This window comes from Lygodium microphyllum, chromosome 3 (assembly GCF_053477565.2).
Source record: "Lygodium microphyllum isolate KBCC chromosome 3, Lygodium_microphyllum_v1.1.10, whole genome shotgun sequence".
Taxonomy (NCBI): domain Eukaryota; kingdom Viridiplantae; phylum Streptophyta; class Polypodiopsida; order Schizaeales; family Lygodiaceae; genus Lygodium; species Lygodium microphyllum.
The window spans coordinates 68,567,794-68,590,197 of NC_141137.1; the positions used below are offsets into that span (position 1 = coordinate 68,567,794).

Consider the following 22,404-nt stretch of genomic DNA (forward strand, 5'->3'; position numbering starts at 1 on the left):
ACTTCCGATTTGCTTGAATCCTTAAAAGAGAAATGCCAGGTTGATCCGACATATTCCAACATATGGGAAGCAATAGAAAATGGGGATCCAAATGGAAGGGCCTCCACTGAGGAAGGAACATTTGAGGATGTTCAACAAGGAAATGGAGCATTAGGGGTTGCTCAAATGGGATTCAAGTGGAAGAATTTTACCATTGATAATGGTTATTTACTCTGCAAGGGTAGGATATGTGTCCTGAAAGATGAAGAAATAAGGCGCCAGATACTCTTTGAGTGTCATGATACCCCTAGTGCGGGACATCCAGGAGTTAATAAGACTTATAGTCTTATTAAAAGGCAGTTCTATTGGCCTGGAATGAATAAGGACGTCCTTGACTATGTGGTCAAATGTAATAAATGCCAGGTTAATAAAGCTGAAAGATTGAAAATGGGAGGACTTCTCCATCCATTAGAGATTCCTTCGGGAAAATGGGAGAGTATCTCCATGGACTTTATAGTCGCGTTACCCAGGACACAGAGGGGGCACGACTCTGTGTGGGTGATTGTGGATAGGTTAACCAAAATAGCTAGGTTTATTCCAACTTCAACTGATGTTAAAACACTAGAATTGGCTAGATTGTTCATAGAGAACATATACCGATTGTATGGCCTTCTGGCAAATATAGTTTCTGATTGGGATAGAAAGTTTGATAGTCAATTTTGGCGTGCTGTATTTAGGAAATTGGATACTAAACTTAGCATGAGTACGGCTGAGCACTCGCAAACTGATGGACAAACTGAAAGGGTTAACCAAATCCTTGCCAAGCACTCTTCCACCGGATATAGTCCATTTATGTTAATGTATGGGTTTCAGCCTAGAGCTCCTCATGCAGTAGGATTGCATAAGGAAAAGGTTGAGGCAGCAAATGATTTTTTGAGGATATAAATAGTACGTTAAAATTTGCTCAAGAAAATATTAAGAAAGCTCAAGATCGAGCTAGAGCTTATGCAGATCCTCACCGAAGAGTCATCTCCATTGAGGAAGGGGAATTGGTCTATCTTAAGGTGCTTGAACAAACTAAAACCATGAAAACGGGATGATGTCCAAAGCTTTCACCCAGGTATTGTGGTCCTTTCACAATACTGAAGAGGGTGGGGAAACAGGCTTACAAGCTCCAACTACCTGTTGGTAGTAAAACACATCTAGTTTTTCATGTAAGTAAGCTAAGAAAGAAGCTGGGTGATATAGATAATCTAATAATCTTAAATGATAACATTGAGGAGCTATTAGATGACCAATCTATTCCACATGAAGCAGAAAAGAATTTTAAATGTTCATAACAGACGAATAAGGAATACTATTTATCAAGAATATTTGGTCAAATGGAAAGATTGTTCAGAAGAAAGCTCAACATGGGAGCGAGTAAGTACTTTAAGGAAAAGGTTTCCCAATTTACACTTGGACCTTCCAAGTATCGTTTTCGAGGACGAAACCGATTCTTAAAGGGGGAGGAAATGTTACATTTATTGTGTAACTTGTTGGGGAACAAGCGCGAGAGATGACCGTGCGGGGGCCTTGGGCGCTCAAACGGGGTCAAGGGGAGCCTAGGAAGTAAGTGAGTTTAAAAATAATATAACTCACCTGAAGTGGACGGCTGGCAGGGGTGTCACGATTTGGGGTTCTAGCCAGCAACTTCCTAGACGTGGCTGGGTGGAGAGTCGAGGACAACTCTCTCGTGCTCGTTTTCCCTATAGCTGAGTGGGGGCACCAGCAGAAAAGAGTCCCGCATGTAATACCTATGCTTTGGACCCAATCAGCCCTGCCATTGTGTTCAATGGTGCAAACCTGATCAGCCCTGCCATCTTGCAGTCATCAACCTTTTGACTTTCTCTCAGCTTGTGTTCTCAAACTTGATGGTCTTTTCAGCCTGGTTTGCAGTTGAAGGAAGGTTCACACATGTTGTTTGTCATGCCTACATTCACTACACTCACTCCACTTATTGTTCCTCTCTCTTGCATTGTATCGAACTGGTATCTCTTTCTTTAACTGTTGAACTTGTACTTTTGGGCTTATTAACCATAAGTGTCCCATGTTTTCTCTCTGAAACCCTTATCTTTTCTTCATTTAATCTTTCAATGGCTCCTCCATGAGATAATATTGATGACAAGCCCAAAGGTCCTGACTGTTGAACTTGCTGTGCAGTGATAAAAGTTTGGTTTGTCCAGAAACGCCTCCAATATATAGTTCCAAGTTCTGCTTTTCATCATCAGCGATCCTCTCGTCTTCCATCTGGTTGGGACAGAGACAACTTTGAGCAAGCAACCCTAGATTGGGACAGAGATGATGCCAAAGCATACTTGGCAATTCTTTTTTGTATTCTGAAGACAGTCCTACTAGTAGCTACCTCTTGTGGGATATCTCTGGAAATTGGTCAGAGCTCTAGCTTATGTACGAGGATCCATTGACCATGCTGGTCGTTACCCTTTATAGCCAATTGCAAAAATTCAGTTTCGAGTCAATTGATACAATTCAGTCATTTATCCTTTGCAATATGCAGTCAACCCTACCCAAAGCTCACTTGCTGGGGGTTCTCTACAAGCTACCTGCAAAGTTTGATGGTGTGGAATCATGGATAACATCTTACTAGCTCAAACATGTACCACTCTAGTTAGTTTTCAACACAACACATCTATGTTATTGGAGCATGAATTTGCTCAAGAGAAGCTGTCATCTCATTTTGGTGGTCCTCATGAGAGAGCTTTGGTTGCTTTAGAGAGGGGTGAGGTGAAGAAGATGAAGGGACAATGTGTGGAATCATGGATAACATCTTACTAGCTCAAACATGTACCACTCTAGTTAGTTTTCAACACATCACATCTATGTTACTGGAGCATGAATTCGGTCAAGGGAGGCTGTCATCTCATTTTGGCTGTCCTCATGAGAGAGCTTTGGTTGCTTTAGCAAACACATCATATCTATGTTATTGAACCATGAATTTGCTCAAGGGAGGCTGTCATCTGATTTTAGCAATCCTCACGAGAGAGCTTTGGTTGCTTTTGAGAGGGGTGAGGTGAAGAAGATGAAGAGACAATGTGTGGAATCATGGATAACATCTTACTAGCTCAAACATGTACCACACTTGTTAGTTTTTAACTCATCACATCTATGTTAGTGGAGCATGAATTGGCTCAAGGGAGGATGCCATCATTTTGGTGGTCCCCATGAGTGATCTTTGGTTGGTTGCGAGAGGGGTGAGGTGAAGAAGATAAAGGGATGCGAGGCGAAAAAGATAAAGGGACAATGCTACTTTTGTGGCAAGAAGGGGCACCTCTAGAAGGGTTGCAAGAAGTTAGTGGCATTGTGGAAACAAGAGAAGAAGAGCAAGGACTCTTCTCACTCTTTGTTATTCTCCGATTCCGATATAGATTCCCATTGTGCGGTGATGGCTTTGATGACCACAAAATTGGTCTTCTAGTTGAGTGGCCATGACTCTCAATGCCAAAGATGGAGTGTGAGCAAGTGGTGGAGAAGGGGCATGCTAGTCTCATCCATATGCAGATGCGATAAATCTTGAGTGTGGCTTTCTATCTACACAGTCAAATCTAGCAAAATTCAAATCCTAGAGTTGGTTTGCCTTTAAAGTTCATGATAGGAGCTTGGAGGTGAGACATGTAGGAATCGATTAGGCACGAAGATCGAGGTAGACAGTCGTTACGCGTAGTATGTATGCACTTTGACAAGCTCAATGCTCTTGCTGTCAAGTAGATCTCTAATGAAGTGGTACTTCACCTGTATGTGATTTGTCTTTGCATGAAAGATAGGATTCCGTGCTAGCATGATAGCACTCTTGACTATCACAATGGAGAATATGTAACTTTGAGATGCCAAGCTCTCCCACTAGATGTGAAAGCCATAAAGCCTCCTTGCATGCCTTAGTGGCAACCACATACTCTGCCTCTGCAGTAGACAATGCAACACACTTTTGTAGCTTGGAGATCCAAGAGACTTCTCCTCTTGTGAAAGTAAACACGTGCCCAGAAGTGGACTTCCTGCAGTCCGCATGACCAGCATAGTCTGCATCCGTAAAGCCAACAATAGATGCCTTCTGCTTTCCAAAGCAGATGCACAACTCCTTTGTGTCTTTAGGTATCTCATAATACCTTTCACTGCATCTCAATGCTTCTTGCCAGGGGTTGCCATGTATTTGCTAACCACTCCCACTGTAAAGGCAATGTCAGGCCATGTAGCAACCATAGCATACATCAAACTGCCAACAGCTGAAGCATATGGTATCTTGGCCATTTCAGCCTTCTCATCATCAGATGTAGGGCTGTCCTCTGCACTGAGTTTTACATATGGAGGCAATGGAATCCCAATTGTTTTCCCCCCCTCCATATTGAAACGCTACAAAACTTTGGAGATATACTCCTGCTAAGATAGATAGAGTAAGCCTTTCGATCTTTCTCTGAGTATTCACATGCCAAGAATGTGATTTGCATCACCAAGATCCTTCATGTCAAAGCTGCCATGAAGACTTTGCTTCAATGAATCCAAGGCATGAGTATCCCTGCCAGCAATTAGCATGTGATCAACATACAAAACCAAGATAATCAGGCTGCCATCTGCTGTCTTCTTGGTGTACAAGTAGTGATCCACTTGACTTCTATGAAAGCCTTGGGATTGCCTGAATGTATCAAACTTATGATACCATTCTCTTGGTGCTTGTTTCAGCCTATACAAACTCCTTTTGAGTTTACATACCATTTTTTCTTTCCCTTGTTCAACAAACCCTTCAGGCTGCTGCATATATATGTCTTCATGCAGATCACCATGTAAAAACGCAGTCTTTACATCCATTTTTATGAGCTCCATATCTTCAACCGACCAAGGCCAAAATGATTCTCAATGTAGTCGTCTTGACTACAGGAGAGAAAATCTCATCAAATTCAATTCCATGCTCCTGCTTGTACCCCTTTGCAACCAATCTTGCTTTGTACTTGGGTGAGAAACCAGAAGTGACCTTCATCTTGTAAATCCATTTGCATGGAAGGGTTTTCTGCCCTTTAGGCAACTGCACCAAGTCCCAAGTGCCATTTTTTTCAAGAGATTCCATCTCTGACAGCATGGCTTTATACCATTTCTTGCTGTCTTGTCTGTCCATTGCTTCCTTGAAGCAAGACAGTTCACCACAGTCTGTCAACATGACATAATCAGCCACATTAATTGCACCAGGAACAAATTTGTCAGGTTGTCTAGTAGCCCTAGACGATCTCCTAACCCAATGGTCATTGTTTGCTGGCTGTTCTTGCAAATTTCCATTTTTAGCAAGCTGTCCTGGCATTTCAGCTTGCAAAGTAGCATTAACAGCTTGCTGTCCTGGCTGTTCCTGCACATGTAATGGCTCATTTTCATGGGCAATAGCTGGCTGATAATTTCCAGCATCATTTCCTGCATTCACAGGTTCATTTACAGCAGGTATTTGCTGCTGTACAGTGGGCACATTTTACTGTCCTAAAGGTAATTCTCCTCGGAATACTATCCTACGGACCTCCTCAGTCTTTTTGGGCTGTTTGTGCATGCTATCTTCTCGGAAGATAACACCATTGCTGCGTACTACTTTCCTATTCTCGGGATCCCACAATTTATACCCCATTTCACCCTCGTCACCATATCCTAGGAAAATGCATTTACAGGACTTTGGCTGAAGTTTATTGCGTTTTTCTTTACGAATGTGCACAAAATCCTCATAGCCAAACACTTTTAGATGAGCATATGAAGGTGGCTTGCCCGACCACGCTTCTTGGGGAACTCTTCCCTCCTGCTCTCACAAAATGCCTGAAAGGCCTTGGACACATATTTCCCGCCATTGTCAGAGCGAAGACGCTTAAGTGTCTTATCTGTCTGATTTTCAGCCAATGCCAAGAATTTTTTAAACTTGTCAAGCACCTCATCCTTGCTACGAATAGGGTAAACCCATACTTTTCGTGTAGCATCATCGACAAAGGTGACAAAATATTTATTTCTCCCTAAAGATAATCCTGGCATTTGACATACGTCCGAATGCACTAACTCTAGAGGAGAAGATTTCAAAGAAAGAGACTTTTTGTGAGACGTCTGTGCATGTTAGCCATAAATGCAATGATCTCAATGCTCAAAATCAGCATAACGAAGACAAGGCAAGTAACCCAAACGAGAAAGCACTTTCATTTCTGTTTGACTCATGTGTCCCCAACCGGCCATGCCACAAAAAAACGCTTGGCTGCTCGGTCACGGCAACAACATGGTCACGCACACTAGATACATGAAGTGGATACAAAGTATCACTCTTGCAACCTTTGGCATTAGTGGTTGAAGCTTATTGACTATGGAGCTAGTTTTGGTGCAGACAGGGTCAGGACAGCATGCTGTTTTAGAACAGATTTTATTGTGCCTAATTTTCAGAATTAAGGCACTTACATAGGGTCAAAGTACTCTTCAAGAGCTACATTTTGACATGTGGCATGCTTCATTTGGACACTTCTATTAGAAGTTATGGCAGATTTGGTCAAGCAGGGTCTGTTTACACAACAAGCTGTCTACTTCATTTTGAGTTAATCAGTTGAAGATTTTATGGTTCCATATGCTTTGAAAGCATTTCTGATTGTGTATATAGCTGAGGCTTATTTTTGTTCTTTCATCTTAGCCAATAAGTCAGTCATTTCTCATTCATTTTTCCATTTGTAAAGCTGTAAAACAGAGTAGTACTCTATTCAAGCATCATCATCTAGCTGCCCTGTGCTAATCAAGCTCTTCTTGAGCTGAGGTACATGCCGTACATGCTGAAGTGTAAAGACAGAGCCATGCTGAAACTGTAATTGCACACTGCCAATACCTGCAATCTCACATGCATAGTTGTCCCCAAGATGAACAACACCATGTCGACCCCCTGTATTGGCAGAAAACCACTCACGATGAGGGGTGACATGAAAGGAAGCACCTGAATAAAAAATCTAGGTATGCATGTCATCATTTGTATCTGCAACAAGTAAAGCATGTGCACCAAAGTATCATGAGTGACTACATTCACCTCTTCAATTTTTACGCTGCTCTTCTTAGATTGACTGTCCTTCTTCTCTTCCTTGCTATCATCTGTCTTCTTGCCTTTTCCTTTCTCTTTCTTCCATTTGTAGCAGTCACATTTAAAGTGACCCTTCTTTCCACAATGATGGCATTGAACATCTTTGCCACGTGATTTATTGCATCCCTTGCCATCATATTTGCCCTTTTGCTGTAATTTGCCCCTAGTATGCAAAGCACTGGAAGACTTACTGGATGCATTGTTCTGCCGATTCATCTCTTCCATAAGTAGAGCACTCTCTACATCAGCATACAAAAGGATCACATTAGAATTGCTCATAGCAGTCTTGAATGTATCCCAACTCTCTAGTAGAGTGGAAAGCAAGAAAGTAGCCTTAAATTCCTCATTAATCATGAACTTCAAGGCAACCAGCTGGCTGAAAATGGAGTTAAACTCACTCAAGTGAGTAGACATTGTTGTACCCTCTTTCATACGCAAATCCATAAGCTTTTTCAGCCAATACACTTTGCTTCCAGGACTCTTTTGTGCATACAGTTCTTCCAGTCTAGTCCATATAGCATATGCAGAATCCAAACCTTCAATGTTGAAGAGCAAGGCATCAGAAATTGATAGCTCTATGGTTGAGCGTGCAAGCTCATTCAACTCATCCCAATCGTCCTGATCCATGTCCGTGGGCTTTGCCCCTTTGGTTTTGATCGGCTTTGCCTGCTTCTTTTGTAACAGGATATTGTAGCACTGTTTTTGCCAAACTGCAAAATTGTGTGCGCCTTTAAGTTTCTTTATGTGCATCAGATTACCGCTGTCATTGCTGCCAGCCATGATTTTCAGCCCAAATGTTACAAAAAACCAGTAAATGCAGGCCCAAACTGTCACCTGAGTGACCAAGGTACAAACAAGTACCAATCAGTTATAAATGACCACACAGAAGTACAGATTTCAGATCTGTAATTAAATTTTCAGAAGCGCCAAACAAAACAAGTGCTACAGCATTATCCAACTGATTACAGCTGTTCCAAGGGCATGTGCATCACATTACATGAGAAATCCCAAAATTTCAGCTGCAATTTCTGTTGTACATGTACCCATGGGCATAAAATTTGACACGAACGGTCAAAAGCCCCAAAATTTTGTGCTCAAAAGTGTCAAACACACATCTGTATTTCCTCTGTCATGCATAGGACTGTCCAATTTTGCCAAAATAAAGCAATTTCAGCAAAACCCCCAAATTTTACCAAGTGTTGATGTCCAAATTGTGCAGAATTCAACCTGCATGTACATAAAATGACCAAATGTTGCACAAATTTTGCCCAAATTGCAAAAGCCCCAAATTGCACGGGGTCCAATGTGCCTCAATGTCGAGAAATTGGGTTAATTTCAGCCCAATTTGTGCATGTACATGAAAAGCCCCAAATGTCGGGGACAAAATGTCACAAATTCTTGCAATTTTCGAGACAAATTTGCTTGACCTACATCAAATTTCCCAGATCTGGGAAAAGCCCCAAATTTTTGGGCCAAATGTTGAGAAATTTCACTCAGATGAGCAAAATTTCAGCAATTTTGGCGAAATCCCCAATTCAAATGCGCACAATGTCTGCAATTCCGATGCAGATGCCTCAATTTTTCACGAACAGTGCTCAGCCTGGCGAAGCCCCAACTTTCTGGGCCAAAATTGCACTAATTTGACGTTTTGTGCTTGCACGCGCGAACCCTGGTTAGAGGAAGGAGTTTGAGAAAAGGATTTTTTGAAAAAAAAGTTTTAAACGACGGGTCTGTTGACCCGTCAGGCTTGTCTCCCGTCCTCCCCGTCGCGCGCTCCCCTACTGGTCCTATCACCGTCGCGTGCTTGCCTCGCTAGTCCAAGCGTCTGTTGCAGGTCAATTGTAGCCTGCCACGCGACGGCTGCTGCCCACTACTCTGTTCGACTGTGATGCGTGTCGCCTATCGCGTGCCAGTCACCACAAGCCTTGTCACATAGTTGGAGCCTGTTAAGAAGACTGCTAGGGTTTGCACTGAGGACACATAGAGTGTACGACCACGACAGAAACACAAAGACACAGACACAAACACAGAGGGCAAAACTCAAAACCTAAACGCAAAACTCAAAACTCAAATACAAACAGAAGAAGGGAGAGAGAGAATACAACTCTGAAGTGAACGAATTCTGTAAATGAATGTAACAGTGTACAGTGTGCTCAAGGGCGTAGAGCAATTTCGGAGTGTGACATCCACCGAAGACGGATCCCAAGTCTCTGACCACCAGTCGGAGTGTAGGAGTGCTGAATAGTGAATGGCAGCAGGCTGGTCACCAAAACGTAGTAGTTTGGAGGCTAGAAACTGGTAAACGCAGCAGTGTACCACCGATTGGGGACTGGAAACTATGCATGGTCTGCTGTAAACAACAAGCTGAAACACTGTCTGAGAGTGTCAGGGCCTGCAATGCTGAAAACGCAGGCTTGCTGACCCTGGAGATGATGGACAGCAGTCTGGGACAGTTTGGAGCAGTCGCCAGCAGCGGAGCGCTGTCGCCTACAGCAATGGATAGGTTGAAGATGATGTGGCTGCAGTCGATGATGGCTGGACAACAGATGGAGGTGGGCTGCAGGCTGGAAACTGGGCACCAACAACAGCAGAGGGTGTGTGGGCTGGTGTAACCTGCAAAACAAGGATGATAGCTGAATGGGGGACAGCCTGTCTATTTATAGATGTGAAAGGGCGCCCCAAAAATTAGGGTTTCACTAAACTTTCTTGAACCGCTCCCCATTTTAGGGTTTCCACTGAACTCTCTCGAACTGCTTCCCGTTCTAGGGTTTTACTCTAAAAGAGCATTTTTAGTGTGTTTTGGGGCTGTTTAAGAGGCTAATCAGGAAGTAATGCATATTTTAGCTCAATAGAGCATGGCCCTTGCAAACTCTCTATAGCCTGTCAGCTTTCTGCAGCTCACGACTATGATTCTCTTGCTCGCCTTTGAGTTGTCTCTTGCCAGCTCTGGTTATCTACCTCAGCCTAATGATGGTCTGCAGCACCTGCAACACCTTACACTCTGATACTAGTTTGTAGGAATCGATTAGGCACGAAGATGGAGATAGATAGTCGTTACGCGCAGTGAGAGACAGAGAGAGTGCAAAAAAGGAGAGTGGAGAGTGAGCACGTTTGTAGGTACAATGACGAGTGTACCGCTTTAGGTTTTTAGATAGATATATGTATGAAAGTACAATGTGCTAAGGGTGTGTTTACACCCGTGCAGATATAAAAGGCACTATGGCCCTTTATTCCCAACAAGACAAAGAGCGGTCTTTGCACTTAGTGTATTTCCACACAAAGGGACACTTTGGTGGTTTGGCCAAAGGTAGGAAATTCATGGTCATAATGTGGTTCTTGTAAAAATGGTTGTGACAAACATTAAGATTTAGCTATTTCTACTCTTTGTGGTGGCTAGAAATTGGTACAGTCGTGTCACAACTCTATAGAAACAGAATTTGTATCATTTTTCATTAATTTCTCTATATAATGATTTATTAAATTTTTTTTCTTTGCACTAGTTAGATATAAAGAAAAGTGCATTGGAGCTGGCCATTGATGAGTGGTCACAAGTTATGGTGGACCCACGCAGTGGGCTAGAGAAAAGATAGTTCACACTTCCACCTATATGGCCTGATTGGGCGCCTGTGACCAGAACTCACGCATATCGGGGTTATACTTGCACACAGAAATGATTGATGCCTTGAAGTGTGGGCTAGATCCGCCAGAACAGACAGTTACAATCAACAAGATGGCATGATCATGAAATGCTTGTACAATGTGCATGTGTGGGTTGAAAGCTTGAAATACATATTTCTTTGCATAGGAAAGTCACATGAAGATTTTGATACCGTTTTTGCGATGTACATGGAAAAAGCTTATATGACACCCATATTGGGGGGGTCCCTAAATTTTAGGTCGTCCCTAAATTTTAGGAGCCTCGAATTAGTCTAACAATGCTAGTCCTAAAAAATGCTAGTTCTAAAAAATAGGGATGTCATTCTAAAAATTGTAAAATTTGTACTCTGACTGTGCTTACTAAATTTGGTTGTTTCTATTCTTGACAGTTTTCAGCCCAAAAAGGAAGGCCATAGAGAAGAGACAAGTGTCAAGACACTTGTCACACAAGTTTCCAAGTGTCCCACCACTTGTCACATCTCATGACATGTGGCTGGACAGTTGTCTTGTGCCACTCCACTTTTTCCTTTTGTACTAGCTCTTTCCTCTCCTATAAATAAGAGCTCGTTTTTCTTCATTCAACATCATTTTTCTTTACTGTAAACTCATGTACAACACCCACAGATAGCCAGAAACTGACCCCATCCATCCCCATCATCATCCCCTACTTCTCCATTATCAAATTCCTCCATATTTCCTCTTCTATCACTGCTGTTTTACAGGACAACAAGCTTGTAAATTCATTACAACACCTCCTTCTCGAGCTCTTTCTTCCATTTTAGCAACAAGAAGCAAGCCCTATCCATGTACTGCTGATCAACGATGAAGAAAGGCTGATTTCTTCTCTTTCTTCTCTCATACTGTAAAGAAATCAGTTTTTATCATTGCATAATAGATAATGCATGTGTGTTTGTACATCTTTGCATGATCTTGTGAGAGTGAGAATTACTTCTCCTCACTCTCAGGTTGATTGTAACTGAGCTCTTCCCTAAGGGACTTGGGTTGAGCAGAAATACATTCCTTTGGGGGGGGGGGGTTTGCCCATCTTCAACCCTCAATCTTGTCTCCATTACTTTTACATTTTTATGGCTGTAATTTTGTGAGTAATTTTCATTTTCAGCTTTAAGTGTTTATTCTCTTTTATATTAAATCTCGAAAACAAGCGAATATCATAATTGTTAAGCATACTGCGTTGTTCGGGGCGTTTTACAGTGGTATCAGAGCTTTGGCTCGGTCCTCACCCCAACACTGGTAGTGCTTACAATTATAAGTTTGTTTGTTTTCAGCCCTTGCATTGAGTGCTTGAGCATATTTTTCTTAGAGTCTCAATGGATCAGTCAAGTGCTATCCTTCAAGCCATTCAAAGTCTTAGAGAGGAGAATCAACAAATTCGTGAGCAACTTCTCAAACTAGAAAAAGTTGAGAATCCCAAAGAATTCAAGGAAAGAAGTCCATCTGCTTCAAGGAGACAAAGCCATACCAATGAAAGAAGCCGATCAAGAAGTCCAACTACTTCTAAGAGGCAGTCCCATTCTACTTCAAGACAAAGAAAGAGATCGCGTCGAAGCTCATCCTCTTCTTCAAAGTCATCTGACGCCTACTCTGATGGACCCTCTTCTAGTGACAAAGAGTCACACCCTTCTCGTGGAAGACCTCATCATCGTCAAAGGCGTCGACATTCTTCTCCCTCGTCTCCATCTTCATTTCCATCAAGCACTTCATCATCTTCAACCGCAAGATCAGGGCATGGACGAAGGCATAAGAAGAAGAAGAAGACTAAGTCACTATCTCAACTTGAAAAGAAGATCAAGTTTAGTATGTATGATGGTTCCCGAAATCTTGATCTTCTTCTCAAGTTTATTCGTCAATTTCAAATTTTGTATGGTTGTGACAAGTATAAAGAAAAAGAAAAGATTAAGTTTGCAGCTTTACATTTGACCGACTTAGCCCATACTTAGTGAACGGGGTTGGAATATGATCATACTGTCCCAAAATCATTGCGGTTTTTTGTTCGCATGATACAAAGCCGATTTTTTCCTGTTCATTTCAAAAGAGATGTAAAAATGGAATGGGATCGGCTTTGGCAAAGGAAAAATGAGTCACTTGGTGACTGTACCAAGAGATTTTGGGAGCTACTTTTGAAGGTCCAACATTTCAAGAAGATCAGCAGTTCGGAAAAGCTTAGGAAGTTTCAAGGAGGTTTGCATTTTAAACTTCGTACTGCTCTTAATCATTATCATTGTTCTAGTCTCAGGGAACTCATTGACCATACTGAGACATGGGAAATGGAGCACAATGGCAACAAATCATTCCAAAAGAATGATAAGAAAAGAGTAGCTGATGATGAGGAATATTCAGTCCCAAATGAAGGACAAAAAAGCGGCAAAAGCAGCCATCAAATTAAAAGAAGATGAAGCCCTATGCACCTTCTAATGCTCTTCAATTTCGCTCCAATCTATACCCACAAGCAAAGCAACCTTTTGAAGAAGAAAAGCAGTGCTTCATGAAAGAAGGGAAGTGCTTTAAATGTGGATAAACAGGCCACATAGCGAAGCAATGTCCAAACAAAGGACAAAGCAAGGTTTCTGACAAGCCTAAGTCGCCAGTAAAAATCAATGCTATCAGTGATGTAGTTGTAAACACAACTCATACTCCAGAGATGCGCAAATTATTAAAAGCTTGGGGACAGTTGCAAGGTAAGCAAGCACTATTCTTGATAGATCTTGGGGCGAATGAAAATGTCATTTCCTTGCAATTAGCTAAAGAGTTTGGATTAAGGAATGAAGAGATGGACACTTTGGAAGAAGTTCGCCAAGCTTTAAATGCCGATGAAGGTGACACAGTGAAGACTGTGACACCCTACATTGGCAAGCTCAAGTCTTAAATTCAAGGCTACAGTGACGAAGATACCTTCTGTATCGGAGACCTTGATGGTTGCGATGTGATTCTTGGCATGCCCTCGAATCATAGAGTAGATTCAACCATCTTCTCTCAGAAAAAGAAGGTAGAACTCACCAACAAAGGCAAGAAGTACGAGATCCAAGCTGGAGTTTCTGGAGCCACCATACCTATGGTAAGCCATATGCAAGTCTCTAGAGCAATTAAGGATTGTGTTCAATGTCGTTTGCTTTATGTCACTGATGTAAAAGATAATATGAATGCTGAAAACCAAGAGCGACTTGAGCTCTTGGAAAAGTATAAAGATTGTTTTTCGGAAGATCTTCCTTATCAGCTTTCCCTAGAAAGGCCAGAAGACCATCATATTGATATTATTCCGGGCAGTTCTCCTCCTAATATAGCACCATACGGTGTGAGCCGTCCTCAACAAGAAGAAATCAGAAAGCAAGTCGAAGACCTACTCAACTGTGGGCTAATTAGGCCAAGTAGCTCACCATTTTGTTCACCGGTTCTTCTTGTTCAAAAGAAAGATGGCACATTCAAGATGTGCATTGATTATCGAGCCCTCAACAAAATCACAGTGAAGAATCGGTTTCCTATTTCCAGAATTGACGACATTTTGGATCGTCTAGGAGGCTCAAAGGTTTTCAGCCGCATTGATCTAAAGAGTGGTTATCATCAAATAAGAGTAATACCACAAGATGTACACAAAACTGCTTTCCGCACTTCATATGGTCTTTATGAATTCTTGGTGGTTCTTTCGGATTAACCAATGCACCAGCCACCTTTAATCGAATGATGGAGCGCATCTTTAGAGAATATCGACAATATGTCGGTACTTTCTTTGATGATATTCTTATCTTTAGCAAGAATGAAGAGGAGCATCATCAGCACTTGGAGATTGTTCTACAATTACTTCAACAAAATCAACTCTTGGTAAATGGTAAAAAGAGTGAATTTTTCATGCATAAAATAAATTACCTTGGGCATGTCATCTCTTCTGAAGGGATTCGGATGGATTCGAAAAAGATCAGGATAATCCAAGAATGGCCTCATCTTCATGATGTACATGAGGTGCGATCGTTTCTTGGCTTATGCTCTTATTACCGCCGCTTCATCAAGCATTTTGCACATATGGCTTTTCCACTTCATGATCTTACAAAGAAGAAGACCTCTTTCCAATGGAAGGAAAAAGAGAAGGCAACCTTCACAAGGCTGAAAACAGCTCTTACTTCTGGATCTATTCTTATCATTCCAGATTTGGTAAAACCATTCGTGGTGGAAGCAGATGCTTGCGGTGATTATATTGGTGCAGTGCTAAATCAAGAAGGCCATGCCGTAGCCTTTGAAAGCTGCCGTCTAAATGATGTGGAGAAAAGGTATGACATTTATGAAAATGAGCTTTTAGCAGTGGTTCATGCTTTGAAGATATGGAAACATTATCTTTTAGGCAATGAATTCCTTATTAAAACTAATCATTAGAGCTTGAAGTATTTCAAGACTCAAAAGCATTTGCAGGAGAAACATGTAAGATGGGAAAATTTCTTGTCTATGTTTCATTTTCAAATTATGTACACTCCAGGGAAACAAAATGTAGTTGCTGATGCACTTTGTAGAGTGCCTCGCATTGCAACTATTACAGTGGCTCATCATGAAGATTTTCAAACGATGAAGAATACTTATGATGAAGATACTGATTTTGCAGCAATTTGGTCAAATTTACAGCAAGGAGGTTCTCATCCAGATTATTCCATCAAAGACGGTTACCTTCTCATGAACAATCGCCTTTGTGTTACTCTTCCTGTTCGACAAAAGGTGCTTAAAGAAAGTCATGAACCCCTTTATGCAAGGCATAGAGGGAGGGCAGCCACTCTTAAGTGCAATTGAGCACTACTTTTATTGGCCAACATTACGAAGAGATACACATAACTTAATTAAGGCTTGTCTAGTATGCCAAAAATCCAAGTATGATAGGCAGAAGACTCCAGGATTGTTGCAACCTCTTCCAGTGTCCAAAGATCCATAGGAATCTATCACAATGGATTTCATCTCAGGTATTCCAAGAACACCTCAAGGTCATGATATGATTTGGGTCATAATTGATCTATTCAACAAGCAATCACATTTTATTCCATGTCATAAAACATTGAAATCCGCACAAGCTGCAAGACTTTTCATTCAACATATCTTCAGATTACATGGTATGCCTTCTGAGATCATTTCAGATAGAGACTCCAAATTCACAAGTAACTTTTGGCGTGCTTTATTTGAGAATTTGGGAACCACTTTAAAGTTCTCCTTAGCTTTTCATCCTCAAACTGACGGCCAAACAGAGGTGATGAATCTCACTCTTTTGGATATGTTGAAAGCTTATGTTAGTGAACATAAGTCACAATGGGAGAAATATCTTCCATTATTGGAGTTTGCTTACAACAATACAGTGCACTCATCCACAGGGAAAGCTCCAAATGAAATAATACAGGGTAAAGTGATTCCTCCTCCAATTATTCGCACTAAAGATAAGATTTTTGTTGCTGATGAGTTTGCTTCAGATTTAAAAACAGCAATGGATCAAGTTTGAGCCACTATCAAAGTTTCCCAAGAGCGACAAAAGAAGCAAGCAGATAAACGAAGAAGACCTTTGGCTTTTGAAGAAGGTTAATATGTCTTGCTAAAGTTTGATAAAAGCAGGCTCAAACAAGGTTCCGGTCAAAATTTATCTTTTTCAAAGCTCTCCAGTAGATACTTTGGACCCTTCAAAGTGATTGAGAAAATAAATGAAATTTCTTATCGACTTGAGCTTCCTGCTCATTGGAAAATACACAATGCTTTTCATGGAAGTTTGCTAAAACCTTACATAGGACCAGAACCAAAGAAACCCATTACTGAAGATTCCCCAGAAGTTGAAGAAACAGAGCAACTCTTGGAACCTGAACAGATTTTGTTTCACAAGGATCGAACCACGAGAAGTGGCCTTGCGACATGAAAATTTTTACTAAAATTCAAGAATCTACCCACAACAGATGCACAATGGGTAGATGAAAAATTCATGAAGGATTACCCAGACATTCTTCAACCATATCAAGAAGCTTTTCAACTGAGGACAGCTGAATAAAAGCCAGAGGGCTGTCACAACTCTGTAGAAACAGAATTTATATCCTTTTTCATTAATTTGTCTATATAATGATTTATTAAATTTGTTTCCTTTGCACTAATTAGATATAAAGGAAAGTGCATTGGAGCTGGCCACTGATGAGTGGTCACAAGTTATGGTGGACCCATGCGGTGGGTTAGAGAAAAGATAGTTCACACTTCCACCTATATGGCCCGATTGGGCGCCTGTGACCAGAACTCATGCATATTAGGGTTAGACTCGCACACAGAAAGGATTGATACCTTGAAGTGTAGGCTAGATCCGCCAGAATAGACAGTTACAATCAACAAGATGGCATGATCATGAAATGCTTGTACAATGTGCATGTGTGGGCTGAAAGCTTGAAATGCACATTTCTTTGCATAGGAAAGTCACATGTTTTGCGATGTGCACGGAAAAAGCTTTCATATGACACCCATATTGGGGGGGGGGGGGGGGGTCCCTAAATTTTAGGAGGTCCCTAAATTTTAGGAGCCTCGAATTAGCCTAAAAATGCTAGTCCTAAAAAATAGGGATGCCATTCTAAAAATTGTAAATTCTGTACTCTGACTATGCTTACTAAATTTGGTTGTTTTTATTCTTGACAGTATTCAGCCCAAAAAGGAAGGCTATAGAGAAGAGACAAGTGTCAAGACACTTGTCACATAAGTTTCCAAGTGTCCCACCACTTGTCACATCTCATGACATGTGGCTGGACACTTGTCTTGTGCTACTCCACTTTTCCCTTTTGTACTAGCTATTTCCTCTCCTATAAATAAGAGCTCGTTTTTTTTCATTCAGCATCATTTTTCTTTACTGTAAACTCATGTACAGCACCCACAGATAGCCAGAAACTGACCCCATCCATTCCCATCATCATCCCCCACTTCTCCATTATCAAATTCCTCCATATTCCCTCTTCTATCACTGCTGTTTTACAGGACAACAAGCCTGTAAATTCATTACAGTACCTCCTTCTCGAGCTCTTTCTTCCATTTTAGAAACAAGAAGCAAGCCCTATCCATGTATTGCTGATCAACGATGAAGAAAGGCTGATTTCCCCTCTTTCTTCTCTCATACTGTAAAGAAATTAGTTCTTATCATTGCATAATAGATAATGCATGTGTGTTTATACATCTTTGCATGATCTTGTGAGAGTGAGAATTACTTCTCCTCACTCTCAGGTTGATTGTAACTGAGCTCTTCCCTAAGGGACTTGGGTTGAGCAGAAATACATTCCTTCGGGGGGGGGGGGGGGAGGGGGTTCCATCTTCAATCCTCAATCTTGTCTCCATTACTTTTACATTTTCATGGCTGTAATTTTGTGAGTAATTTTCATTTTCAGCTTTAAGTGTTTATTCTCTTTTATATTAAATCTCGAAAACAAGCGAATATTATAATTGTTAAGCATACTATGTTGTTCGGGGCGTTTTACAAGTCGACATCGGCTAGAAAGGCTTGGAGAATGGGATCCTTCACCACCTCCCAATAAGTGGAGAAGAATGCTCTAGATAGTCCATCCTCTCCAAGGTATTTCTGCCCATCCTATGTGTGGAATACCTCAGCTAGTTTCTTTTTCGTGAATAGCTCAAGGATTGCCTGTCCTATCACCTCAGTCACAAGGGATGGGATGCATTGCTACATCAATTGTCTACACATCAAAGCACGCTATATATTACTATCTCCGATTGGAAAAGATGTTTGTAGAAGACTGTAGCAAGCTCCATCACCTCCTCGAGGCGAAAGTGGACCCTCCTATGTTGGTCAAGGAGACTCCAGATCTGGTCTCTTGAGGTACATGGTTGATGCACTTGGAAGAACTTTCTGCACATTGTGTACCCCTTTTGCGCCTAGAATGCTACTGATATGTGGAAGGAGAATTCTGAACACCTATCCTCTTAGCCTGTGAGGGCCACTCACACTCCAAGCTCTTGCATTTGCAAGGTGGGTGTAGCAATATCAGGATGGTTGCTAGGCGCTCTAAAGTGCCCTCTCCTACTATTGTCAAGCTTGGAGGGTTGCCTCCTGGCAGATGCTCTTTGACTCTTCTAAAACTTCTATCACCTCTGCAATCTCCTCACCCCTCACCTACTGCTTGGTCTAGAGCTGCTCAATCTACCTCCTCACCTCCTCTCATCCATAGGTCAAATTTGAGTGTGTGTTGCTGAAGTAGGTGCATCCAATGTGAGAAGGACCAGACACTGATCAGAAAGGGTGGTCTGAGCTAGCTGCCTAACTTGTCCTCCTCTAGAGCACCCTCACTCCCCAACATAAAACTTGTCTTGTGTGACAATCAACTTCCTAGGACGAGATGTTGTTCACGTTCTAGAATGCAAGGTGTAATGTAAACTCATGGATAGAGCTAGTAGTTGCCGAATAGGCACTTGTTTGGCATGGAAGAAGCTGAGGAAGAGGAGGAATTGTGGGACTTGTGCATTCGCTTTGCTATAGGTGTCGGGATGGACTCCATTCCCCCATGGTAGACCTGTGGTGTATAAGGGGGCAAATAGATGCTCCCGGTTACACATCCATGAGTGAAGTTGAGATATGAGACTCTTATCATTTGATAGAATTGGGTGGCTTGGGAAAGTGGCCCCCTTGATCACATCCATCAATAGGATCCAATGGGGAGGGGCTTGGAAGATGATGTTTAGGTGTGGGACCTTTTCCTTGTGCCGCCAGTTGATGTCCATCCAACATCCTGGCTATTGCTGTGCTATTAGTGTTTGTCGTGCATAGAAAGGTGTGCTTTGCTACTTGGTCCCTCACGAGCTCTTCCACCTTAGTTGTCAAATAGGCCCATTTGGTGGTTCAAGTAGGTGGGCTTTGCCATCCTTTGATTTGTAGACCACAAAGATGCCCACCTCTAGGGAAAGTGCTAGCTCTGCCTATCTTGCCACTCTCGTGTATGACCATGGACCACAACAGAACTCCTGAGTTGTAAGGTGTGCTTGACGGGGGAAAGTGCGGGGGGACTAGCATTGCCACAAAACTAGTGGTGGTGTTTTTTTTTTTTGGGGGGGGGGGATGTGTTGAGGGTGGTAGTGTGGGCTGCGTCATCTGGGTGGGGGTGGGGGGTAGGGAGAGCCCTGCTCTCCTACGGGGGCCAATGCCGTGACTACAAAGGGGGCTTTTTGGCGGGGACCTATCTCATAGCCTCTGACCCTTTGCTGGAGGGGCTAGGGCTGCAGGGCCAGCCGTGGCCCATTGTGTCGCCCCCCTCCTTTGGTGTTGCTGAACCCTTTGCTAGAGGGGTTGGGGCTGTGGGACCAGCTGCACATCCTGTTGCCTCCCCCTCTAGCATAGCTATAACCTCGTGAAAACCTCACCATCCACCTGCACAGTGCCGCAGGTTGTCGCTTTCACCTACGAGGACGGAGATTGCTGGTGGGAATGGCCACACTGTCTTGTGGGGCTGCGGGACCATTGCTTCCCCCTTTGGCATAGCTGGACCCTTGTGAAACCTCATCATCCACCTGCGCAGAGCCACACGTTGTGTCGCCTTCAGCTATCAGGACAGATCACTGGTGGAAATGGCAGCACTGTCATGTGGGAAGGCAGCGGCAGCCTGTGCCTGGGGGCAGTAGGCAATGCAGGGGGGGAGGCGGGGTGACAGGACTGCCAGGTGCAGCCCTGGGGGGGGGGGCAGCATTTACCACACCTGAATGCACCAGGTGCAGTGACAGATGGGGCAGAGAAAGGCAGGAAGAGGTGGATGGCAAGTGGCATTCCAGCTGTAGGCTGGTGGCAACAGATGGCGGAAGCCTGGGGGGGCAGCCTGTCACATTCGTGCGCTCAGCTCATCAGACACCCCATGTTGGATGCGCTTTGTTTCCATAGCTCTATATCTGTCACACAATTAGAAGTTCAGTGAATTATTAAGCTAAGCTTTATTTTGTGCCTTTGCAAACTAGTATGGCAGTTGCTTCAAGTATCATTGTAGTTTTAATTCTCATTTTTTGAATTTCAAACAGGAACATCAATCAACTAGGGACTATCTATATTCAGAACGACAATCAATGCAGTTGGAAAAAATTGAATGTTTCAAAGAGGTTTGTCGTAGAGTTGTTGAGCTCAACAGATGCTAGCACTTACTGCACTAAAAGGAAGGGCTAACAACATTTTTCTGCAACAGCATAAGGTCTATTGTGATGCTGAATCTCCCGAGTTTTTCTGGAGGACTGAATCCATGGGGTCAACCTGATGATAGGTCGTCCAAGAAGGTTTTGATCTGGCCTATATTACTTAAGCTTCCTAACTTTTGAACCAGTTGTCCTGGGCATTGCTATTTCATTTGTGTGAAATAAAAGAGAGCCACAAAATAAGTCGGAAGCGTCCAGCTATTGTCCCGATAAATCCACTGCAGCAAAAGAAATTGAGCAGATTTGAGTAATTACTTTGTCAAACAAGGAAAAGTTGTAAAATGTACAGTGCCCAGTTTGGGTTTCCAACAATTAGTAACTGATCTGCTTTCCTAATTTCATTATCATGTACTGTTGTTACTATCAATTCCTTGGATTATTCAACACGTTACTTTTGTTTGCAATGCAGAGAAATTTAACTCCTGCTTACGTGAATGATGGGCTAATTGAACTAGTTGGCTTTCGAGATGGATGGCATGGGCTGGCATTACTTACTCCTAAAGGCCATGGCACACGCCTAGCTCAGGTTTTTTGTAACCTCCTTTCTGCAGCCTGGTTTTTTGTCAACTGTTAGTCATTCTTGTCAATACAAGGATCATGCATTATTTTCAACCCAATCCTGCCCCTGCCAGACAAAGAAAATGAAAATTGGAGGCTGTAATGACCGATGATGGTATGTGTAAGAATAGCGCAATGGGTAGCCTGGTCAACCCTTAATCACTTAACTAAAGAGCAGTATGGGTGGATGAATCAATATTCTAAATATAATGGTTGCTCGTCTTTCAGTTTTGCCTCCATTTCTACCTGTACAGCACATTGATCTGTACATATTTTTTTTCAGGCTCATAAAGTAAGGATAGAATTTCACAAAGGTAATGCAGACCATACATATATGCGCATGGATGGAGAGCCTTGGCTACAACCATTACCTGTGGATGACTCCAAGACAGTTATTGAGATCACACATCTGGGACAGGCTGTGATGCTTACAACAGGAGACTGCATTGCTAAATGTGTCCCGCATGAAGCAGGCACAGTGAATATATCTTTGGATGCTCTTCACAGTCCTGCTTTGAAACTTAGCGAGTCTGATCCTATTGAGTCAATCCAGTCGCTTTCTGATACAGACAGTTCTGATGATGAAAAAGAGGCAAAGAGGAAATTTGGGGCCGCTGATACTTTCAGAATGGATGAATCACGCTAAAACTACTTCTCAGGACTCAAAGATCATGGAAGCCAGTGTAAAGTAGTCTGGATTAGGTGTTTGAAAATTGAGGTTTTGAAATAAGACTGTAATTCTCTTTTTGTAGCTTTCACCCATTGTTTATGTTTTACCAATGTTTCATTATTATTAAAAATTATTCATTTCATCTGTTAAGTCCAGACTGGGAAACTGAAGATGAATGTGTGGAGGAAAATCCATTCACCCATTTTTTTATTTATTTTTATTTTTTTGGAGTGAACCAGAAAAAAACCAC

General features: G+C 42.2%; 1 protein-coding gene across 2 annotated transcripts in view; it reads left to right on the forward strand.

The window, feature by feature from the left end:
- The window catches only part of LOC148038461 (diacylglycerol kinase 1-like), an 86,840-nt gene extending 64,542 nt beyond the window's left edge, over positions 1-22,298 (forward strand). For both annotated transcript variants that reach the window (XM_087672345.1, XM_087672347.1), the window contains 4 exons: positions 20,759-20,836; positions 20,920-21,007; positions 21,336-21,452; positions 21,768-22,298. In XM_087672345.1, coding sequence (XP_087528471.1) covers positions 20,759-20,836; positions 20,920-21,007; positions 21,336-21,452; positions 21,768-22,130 — 646 coding nt within the window. In that variant the 3' untranslated portion in view covers positions 22,131-22,298. The remainder of the gene's footprint in view (positions 1-20,758; positions 20,837-20,919; positions 21,008-21,335; positions 21,453-21,767) is intronic.
- Positions 22,299-22,404: the final 106 nt, after the last annotated feature.